At 55.1% G+C, this 9,075-nt stretch overlaps 3 protein-coding genes across 3 annotated transcripts in view; 2 read left to right on the top strand and 1 right to left on the bottom strand.

Annotated features, from left to right (window-relative positions):
- The window catches only part of Dus3l (dihydrouridine synthase 3 like), a 5,357-nt gene extending 3,632 nt beyond the window's left edge, over positions 1-1,725 (top strand). The window contains exons 7-13 of the mRNA XM_008836920.3: positions 264-329; positions 449-559; positions 682-778; positions 888-963; positions 1,133-1,321; positions 1,415-1,543; positions 1,621-1,725. Of these exons, the coding sequence (XP_008835142.1) occupies positions 264-329; positions 449-559; positions 682-778; positions 888-963; positions 1,133-1,321; positions 1,415-1,543; positions 1,621-1,693 (741 nt within the window). The 3' untranslated portion in view covers positions 1,694-1,725. The remainder of the gene's footprint in view (positions 1-263; positions 330-448; positions 560-681; positions 779-887; positions 964-1,132; positions 1,322-1,414; positions 1,544-1,620) is intronic.
- A 620-nt stretch (positions 1,726-2,345) lies between these two features.
- Positions 2,346-4,848, top strand: Prr22 (proline rich 22). The gene is given in 4 exon segments (XM_008837240.3): positions 2,346-2,857; positions 2,943-3,008; positions 3,483-4,529; positions 4,532-4,848. Coding segments are annotated over 4 exon segments (1,326 nt in total). The 5' UTR covers positions 2,346-2,745; the 3' UTR covers positions 4,633-4,848.
- A 2,414-nt stretch (positions 4,849-7,262) lies between these two features.
- The window catches only part of Rfx2 (regulatory factor X2), a 68,069-nt gene continuing 66,256 nt past the window's right edge, over positions 7,263-9,075 (bottom strand). The window contains exons 17-18 of the mRNA XM_008836919.3: positions 9,040-9,075; positions 7,263-8,824 (exon numbers count right to left, since the gene is read on the bottom strand). The exon at positions 9,040-9,075 is cut by the window's right edge and continues 1 nt beyond it. Coding sequence (XP_008835141.1) covers positions 8,712-8,824; positions 9,040-9,075 — 149 coding nt within the window. The 3' untranslated portion in view covers positions 7,263-8,711. The remainder of the gene's footprint in view (positions 8,825-9,039) is intronic.

Below are 9,075 nucleotides of genomic sequence, written 5' to 3'. Positions count from 1 at the left end.
TCTCTCTCTCTCTCTCTCACACACACACACACACACACACACAATAAAAAAATCAATAAAAGGTGACAGATCACTCATCCCTGGAGCCCAGGATGGGGGTGACCCAGTATTAGCCCCCAGCCCCGCTGACCTCATGCCTCAGTTTCCCCATCCCGACACACAGAGTACCAAGTTGAGTGGCGGAGAATTCAGCTGCATGCAGGTGACTGTGAGGGGGGCTATCTCTGCATTTCTGGGGGTCACCAGGTCCCCATGTCCCACAGGGTGGTGGCTGTGCACTCATGAACCGCTCAACCAAGTTCCAGCAGATTGTTCGGGGCGTGAATGAGGTAATCCCAGCTCCCCAGAGACACGTTGTACCTCCATCCCCATATGTACTCCATCTCACATGGTACCCCCATTCCTACTGGGTGGCACCACGTGTTTTCTCTGTCACTTATCCCCACAGGTGCTGGATGTACCTCTGACTGTGAAGATGCGTACAGGTGTCCAGGAGCGTGTGAGCCTGGCACACCGCCTGCTGCCTGAGCTCCGGGACTGGGGTGTTGCTCTGGTCACGGTGGGTCAGGGTGCCATGGGGTCAGGACTTGGGGATCGCCATGGCCCTCCCCCTTTCTATCTGATTCTTATTATCACTCTGTACCGCCTCATTGCCTCTGTCCCCCGCGGCCTCTTTCCCAGCTCCATGGTCGCTCTCGGGAACAGCGCTACACCAGGCTGGCCGACTGGCCCTACATTGAGCAGTGCGCCAAGGTGGCCAGCCCCATGCCTCTCTTTGGTAGGTGCCAGAAGTCATGAGGGCCACTTAGGCCACAGCAGGGAGGATGCCAGGTTTTGGAAACTCCAAGACCCATGATGTCCCCCAACTATACTCTGTGTCCCCTCAGGAAATGGGGACATCTTGTCCTTTGAGGATGCCAACCGTGCTATGCAGACTGGGGTTGCAGGTGTCATGATTGCCCGGTGAGTGCCAGCCATTGGGGTGGGGCGTGTGTTCTTGAAATTTATGCAACTAGAGCTAATGGATGGGAGAGGCCTGGGCTGTGTGGTGACTGTGGCCAGGAGGTGCCAGGTCCTTGCTGACCATCCCCACTGACAGTCCCCTTTGACCGTACACCTCTGACCACTGCAGTGGCGCCTTGCTAAAGCCCTGGCTGTTTACGGAGATCAAAGAACAGAGACACTGGGACATCTCATCAACTGAACGCCTGGACATCCTGAAGGACTTCACCCACTATGGCCTGGAGCACTGGGGCTCTGACACGCAGGGTGTGGAGCGTACCCGGCGCTTTCTTCTAGAGTGGCTCTCCTTCCTGTGCAGGTGGGCACCAGGCTGGGTGAGTGGTAGGCCAGGGCTGGACATGTAGCCACAAGCTTCACCTGGCTTTATTGCCTCCTCGGCCCCAATCCACAGGTATGTGCCTGTGGGCCTACTGGAGAGACTCCCTCAGAGGATCAATGAGCGGCCACCTTACTACTTGGGCCGGGACCACCTGGAGACACTCATGGCCAGCCAGCAGGCTGCAGACTGGATTCGAATCAGGTACCCACTGGCCTGGCTGGGCTCTGCAAGGCAATGCCGGGAATGTCAGGCCTGACCTGCCACTCCTGTTCCCACAGTGAGATGCTGCTTGGACCAGTTCCACCGGGCTTTGTCTTCCTGCCCAAGCACAAGGCCAACGCCTACAAGTAGCAACGAAGACAATAAATTCTATTCTTTTACAATTTCTTTTTATTTGTGTTTTGAGACAGAGTCTCACTATTGTAGCCCTGCTGACCTGGAACTCACTGTATAGACCAGGCTGGCCTCCATCTCACAGAAATTCACCTGCCTCTGCCTTCTGGGACCTGAGATTAAAGGCGAGTACCCCTGAAATTAGAAGCATGTGCTGTCATTTAGATTAGAGCCCCCCCCCCCCCGGCTTTTTTTTGTGACAGGGTCTCATGTAACTCAGGCTGGCACTGAACTCCTGATCCTCCTGCCTCCACTTCCTGAGTGCTGGGAGACTGGAGCCACCACACTCACTTTACAGTGGTGCTAGGCAAGCACTCTACCCAGACCAAGCCTCAATTTCCATCTTGGTTTCTGAGTCAAGGTCTCATGCAGCCAGGGTGACCTTCAGCTCCTGATCCTTCTGCCTCACCTCTGGAGTGCTGGGACAGACAGACAGACAGGTGTGCACCACCTCTGGGGTGCTGGGACAGACAGGTGTGCACCACCTCTGGAGTGCTGGGACAGACAGGTGTGCACCACCTCTGGAGTGCTGGGACAGACAGGTGTGCACCGCCTCTGGAGTGCTGGGACAGACAGACAGGTGTGCACCACCTCTGGAGTGCTGGGACAGACAGACAGGTGTGCACCACCTCTGGAGTGCTGGGACAGACAGACAGGTGTGCATCACCATACCCAGCTTTCTTAAGAGTTTTTGTGACAAGGTGGCCTCTCCCTATCTGTCCTTGATTGAATTCTGGTCCCTGTACACTCTGAATTCTTTCCTGGAGCCTCCTGGCCACCCTGTTTCACTGGCGAGCATCCTCAGGGCTGTGGTTCAGGGCACCCTGCCCCAGGACGGCCTGTACAGGTAGTGGGAGGCACCTTCTTTGCCACCTGCCCACCTCACCCCAGAACCTGACAGGTTTCCTGGTCTTGGCCTGGAACCCGACACCTAGCAACAGGGCAAACAGAACCCAGTGGGGCTCTGCCTCTGAGGTGCCTCTGCTGCTACCTGGGGCCCCGTTTCCCCCATGCAGCACCCCAAAACCCAGTACTTCCCAGCTGTTCCCCAGGAAGGCTTCGGCCTACAGGGCCTGAAGGGTGTCGAGGTGCCAGGTGGCCTGGAGCCCCTTCCTGCCGTGGGTACGATGGTGATAGCCTGCAGGGGTGTGTGATGGCCATGGTGCCTGGGCTCCTGGCCCCACCCACCCGATGCCTTTATCCACAGCCAACGCCAGCCTGCGCTACCAGCCCCCCAACACGGATAAAGATGTGTTTCCAGCCCCTCCAGCAGGTACTGGCCAGCCACCCCTGCATCTTGCCATTAGCAGGCCCCTGCCCCAAGATGAGACCCCAACATTGACAGCGGGTCCCTCCCTTGCCCCAGACAGGTTCCTAAATGTGTTCCTGAGCTAAATGTGTCCCATAGTTTGAAATGAGCCCAGAGACCAGGCCACTCATTCTTTGTTTAAAACTTTCTTCAGTAACTCCTGTCCTTAGTTAAGGCTCTAAAGGCCTGCACCTGGATCCTGTAGACCCCCCGAGGCCATGGCCTCCTAGAAAAACACAAGAAACCAACCCATGTCACCCCCATGCCAGACCCCAGTCTCCGTATGTTCTGCCTTGCCATGAACCTCCAAATACCAAGCACTTGCCTCTACTCCCCAAATGACCCCCAAAGGCACAGACGGTTTCCTTTGGGCCTCACAGACGAGGCCATGGTGTTGTCTGTGAGGACCTCTGAGTGTCCCGGCTTGCCATCCTGCAGGCTTCCATATGGCCCCCTGTGGCTGCTGCTTCGACCCCCGCATATACCGCATCGAGTGGGCCACCTCTGACTTCGGACGGTCATCCCTGTACAAGCCGGCGGTGGCTGGGGATCCCTCCCAACCTGGTGGCTACCTGCTGGAGCCCCCATCCTACCTCAAGGCCCCAGGGCCACCGCCTCCACTGTACCCTCACTACCAGCTGGCCCTGAGTGGCTCTCAATACGTCATGTCCTACTTTGTACCTAAGGAGCCTGGGCCTGAGGCATTGGGCTTTGTGGGGGATGGAGGGCCCCCCAAATTCCTTGAGATGCTCGGAGGAGGCCTGGTACCCCCACTGACCCCCAAAGAAAGCAAACCATCACCGATGCTTGTAACACTCCCCATGGACCACGTGCTGCCACCTGGGCCCTACAGCCCCCTTGGTGGCCAGGCTGGCCTGTACCAAGATGGCCAGGTGGCCATGCGACCTGTCGAGGTGTCCAGAGAGCCGCAGGGTGGCTGTGTGGCGAGGCCGGGTCTGCGGTGCCCACCAGGGCCTGTGGAGCCCAGGGTGACCGATGCAGAGGACGTGGCCCCCATGGCCACAGGTGAGGCCATGCCCCCTGAAGTGGCCCATGCTTTCTTCTTGCCAGACAAGATCCTTCTAGAAGATGCCATGAAACTTTTTGATTGTCTCCCGGGAGGTGCAGAGCCCGAGGCCACCCTGCACAGGATCCCTGGGCCTGGCCTGCCGGACAGTGGCAGTGGTGGGGGTGACTCAACAGCTGACATCCGCTCCTTGCACCTGCCGGACGAGCTGCTGTCCTTTGACTACAGTGTCCCCGAAATCCTGGATGTAGTGACCAATGTCGATTACTTTTTCAACTTTAAAGCACTGGATGATGAGCCACCACCACCCCATCCAGGGCCCCCTGTCGCTGACACCATGGCCCCTGGCTTGAAGTCCCATCCATGTGGGAAAAAGGGAGCTTTGACCAGCAAGAAGGGCAAGTTGGATGCAAGGAACAAGCAGGCTGTGGGCCTGGCTGGCACTGCTGCCCCAGGACCAGGCTGGACCCAGGAGCCACCACACCATTAAATAGCGATTTGATCTCTCAGTTTGTGTCCCCTCTGTGGCCTCAAGGTCCAGGGGATGCAGGCCATATGTAGACATGTGTCCCCTTGTTCTGACTGGGCAAGACTATGTCCAGTTCACATGGCAGGGGGGTGTGAAGGGAGAACCCAGCAGTCATCAGAGGCTGTCAGAGTCCAGTTGGGAATCTCAAAATTGGGGTGTCACATGTCAGAAGTTGGAGCTAGGTGTTGGTGGAATGTCATCCCAACATTCAGGAGGCTGAGGCAGAAGGACTGACATGAGCTTGAAGGTAGCCTGGGCTACAAAGCAAGACCCTGTCTCAAAAAAATCAAAACACAGGGGCTGCAGAGATGATTCAGCAGTTAAGAACCCTAGCTGTTCCTGCAGAGGACCTGAATTCAATTCCCAACACCCACATGGCAGCTAACAGCCATCTGTAACTCCAGTTCCAGGGGCATTTGACGCTCTCTTCTGACCTCCATGGGCATTACACTATATGAGTGCACTTACATACATGCAGGTAATACACTCATACACATAAAACTAAAGTATTTTTTTAAAAAAATCAAGGCCGGGTGTGATGGCACATGCCTTTAATCCTAGTACTCAGGAGGCAGAGGCACGCAGATCTCTGTGAGTTCGAGGCCAGCCTGGTCTACATAGTGAGTTCCAGGCCAGCTGGGGCTACACGGAGACCCTGTCTCAAAAAAGACCAAAAAATAAAATAAATAAAAACATAGGGGCTGGAGAGCTGGCTCAGCAGTTAAGAGCACTGGCTGCTCTTGCTGAGGATCTGGGTTCAGTTCCCAACACTCACATGGTGGCTAACAACCATTCATAACTCCAGTTCCAGGGGCTCTGACACTTTCTTCTGGCCTCTGTGAGCATTGCTCACATGGGTGCACTTACATATATGCAGGCAAAACACACATGAAATAAAAATATAAATGTTTAAATTTTTTTTAAAAAAATTTTACGTGTATGAGTGTTATGCCTGCATGTAAGTAAGTGCATCCATATCGTGCAAGGCTGTCAGATCCCCTGGAACTGGAGTTTACAGACAGTTGTTAGCTGCTATGTGGGTGCTGGGATTCAAACATGGGTCTTCTGCAAGAACAGTGTCCTTAACCGCTGAACCACCTTTCCAGCCCCTAAATAGACAAATTTTAAAAAAAGAAATCAACACAGGTGCTGAGGCTCTGGCTCAATGGGTAGAGCATAGTACTTGGAGCGCAGGTGACAGAGCACTGGCCCAGCATGCCTGTCATCCCGGCACTGGGGAAGTGGCGGCAGGGATGAGGCTCAGAAGTTCAAGTCAACTGACACTGTTAGTGTTGGAGGACCTCTTGAGAAGTGGAGTGCTCCCACATTGAAAGAGGGCAGTCTTTAGTTGGCAGTTGGAATCAAAGTTGGAGGGGTGGACACTGTGCTAGAGACACAGCACACAGGCCAGGCTCTGGAAGGCAGCTCCCACCTCCCATCCCAGCAACTCACCTGTCCCCAAGAACACAGTTGGTGGAGGCCAGGCAGGTGGCCAACTCTGCTGTTGGGAGGTCTTTGCAAATTGCCCCTGGGGAGCTGGGCTTGACCTCAGCAAGGATGGGGAGTGATGTGGACACTTGATGATCATTTGATGGGAAGAGCGTTAAGCTTCTTGTTTGTGGGGACAGGCATGGCCTGTTGGGGTGCATGTTGGGTGCTGGGGAGGCCTGAAGGGGCTGCTGTCTCCAGGAGACGGGGTAAACAGGCAGGAAAGAGCTCATGCAACCTGTATTCAAATCCTTAAAACCTACTTTTTTTTTTTTTTTGATCTTTTTGAGACAGGGTCTCCCTGTAGCTCCAGCTGGCCTTGAACTCACAGAGATCTGCCTGCATCTGCCTCGCAAGTGCTGGGACTATAGGTGTGCAACACCACGCCCGGCAAAGGTCTGTTTTTATACAGCTTTTGGATTTGTTTTATGTGTATGAGTGTTTGTCTGCTGTGTAAGTGTACCATGTGTGTGCAATGCCTCTGGAACTGGAGTTACAGACAGTTGTCAGCTGCCATGTGGGCACTGGGAACTGAACCCGGGTCCTCTGCAAGAGCAGCTGGGGCTCTCAGCCAGCTCTCCAGCCACATACTTGTTTTAGAAAGTGATCTGAGCACCAGCATTCCTGTCTCTGCTTCCTGGCTGCAGATGCATGTGACCAGCTCCTCACACTCCTGCTGCCAAACCTTCCGCACCATGATGGACGGCACCCTTGAACCATGAGCCAGAATAAACCGCTTCCTTCTTTCTTTAAGTTGTCAGGTACTTTTTCACGGCAACAGGAAAAGCATCATCTTTATTCCCTCTCAGGGGCCCTTGAGCGCCATTACTGGGATAGAGGAGTATGAGCTAGGGCTGACTCCCTGTTCCCCCAGACATGTGGGCCTGCTGCTAAGAAGTGGTTTGGGGAGAGTTGACGGGGACATGCCGTCACCCCTGCGCCCTTTCCCACCCCACCCCATCTCCAGCTAAGAGCTGGCCTTGTGGAGACACAGATTCATTCTGGAAGATTCAGGGGTCAGCCCCTTCATTCTGGGGAGTCAGCAGGCTGGTGTGGGGGCTGGCTGTGCTAGCATAAGTTTGGAGGGGATATCTACAGGTCCCCTGGAGCATCGTTAGGGGGCTGGATGCAGATTGTGACCCCCCCCAGACTCCACAAAGTATGACACAGAGCAGAACACAAAATGCCAGTCTGTTATTGGTTTCCACAGGGAAAGGACTTGGGTCCTTCCAAAAAGTCACCTTGAACTTAGACGTCCCCAGAGCGGGGGCGGCACTCAGAGACTTTCTTCCTCTCTGATTTCATCTGTGTTAAACCGAAGGCCAGACATTACAGCTAGATACACATTTTGTTTCAATAATACATGTGCATCTTCCCCTTCCGGTCCCCTTCTTCAACCTGCAGCACCCCTGGCAGAGATCGAGGGGTGCATGGGGCTCCCACTTGCTGTGAGGCGAGGCTTAATTTAAAGGCCATGTGAGTTACATTTGTACCGTCTGTGTGAACAGCACTGAGGCTGGATGTACTGCAAGGACACATTCTCAAGAAATCTAAGAACTAAGCACAGAACTATGGGATAAGCACTTCTCCGAGAGAAACTACTACATTTCATGAGGCTGCGCTTCCTGGGGTGGGGCCGTTTTTGGGGTCAGAAATTCTTGCACACGGCAACTGTGGTGCGGTGTGACAGCCACGTGATGGGGAGTCTAGAACTCAGGGCCAGGTGTGGTCAAGGTTTTCATTTGTCCCCTGAAAAAGGACATTTGGGAGGGTGGTAAAGGGTCAGAGCACTCCAGGATGGCTTGTTCCGGGGGGTGGTTTTCTGGAAGACTCTGCAGGGGTCAGGCACTGTGGTGCATGTAGATTGTAGGGTGCTGCCCATGGGACATGTGACTGGCTGCCCATCATGTGGCCTCTTGAAACTGTGGTCCAGGCCTATTGGGCTGGCTCAATGTTGCCATGAACTTAGACAGAAAACCTAGGTCTCTGCCCATGCGAACCCTGATTGTGGGTTTGACTGGCTGACATGAGTGGGTGGTTCTGGGATCTGCTTTTTGTGGGGGCTGTGGATGATGGCCATGGGTGGATACTGATGGATACCATTCACATGTGAGATCCATCTGAGGTCATGGCCTGGTGGAAAGAGGCCTGGGTGGTGTGTGTATGGACACAGGTGCCCCATAAGGATGGGCTAGGGCATCCGTGCCTGAGGGTACCCACTGGGCTCCCCCATTCTGTGCCCAGGGAGGAGGGCCTGTTTCTCCCTTTCCAGGTTTTTCTTTTAAATTATGGTTTAAGCTGCTACTGGTGCAGGGGAGGAGCTGTCAGGGTGCCCGAGGCTGGTCCTGCAGCAGTGTCAGGGTGCCCGAGGCTGACCTACAGCAGCAGGGTATTGAGGCAGGGGACAGGTTTGTGGCTGTGACTCCGGGCACCTGGGCAGGAGCGTGGGCAGCTTGAATAATGGTTGTCAAGACTCTGGTCCTCTGGGGGTGGCTGCACTGGGGACCCCCTCAGGTCATGGTAAACGTTGTGTGATCTAAGAGGCACAGGTGTGGTGGAGCCCAGAGACCCCAGAGGTCCAGGCAACACCTTCCAGAAGCACATGGAAGGCGCTGGGGAGAGGCTAGATGCCCTGCAGTGAGTGGCTGGGGTCATTACGCTCTCGTTTCACCATGGGCTCCCCCAGGCTGTGGCCATCAGCGTCCGATTCACTGCCCTGTCCATCCCTGATGTCCTCTGTGGGGTCAGTGGGGGGGCAGAGGTGACAGTGTGAATACAGGTGCCTGTGAACTTGCCTGGCCTCCACTCCACGTTCACCCACACAGGATGCCCAAGGTTGGCTAAGCCATCACAAGGGCATTGGGACCCACATGTAGTCCTCAGGCCTCAACCCACCCCAGGGACACCCCGATGCCTGGTGACAGGGAGGCAGGGAGTCTGGGTGCTCTCACCTTTGTCTAGCAGGGTCAGCGATAGGGAGGCCAAGT

This window comes from Nannospalax galili, unplaced genomic scaffold, assembly GCF_000622305.1.
Source record: "Nannospalax galili isolate Female #2095 unplaced genomic scaffold, S.galili_v1.0 scaffold77, whole genome shotgun sequence".
NCBI lineage: Eukaryota > Metazoa > Chordata > Mammalia > Rodentia > Spalacidae > Nannospalax > Nannospalax galili.
This window is presented reverse-complemented; position numbering and strand designations above follow the sequence as displayed.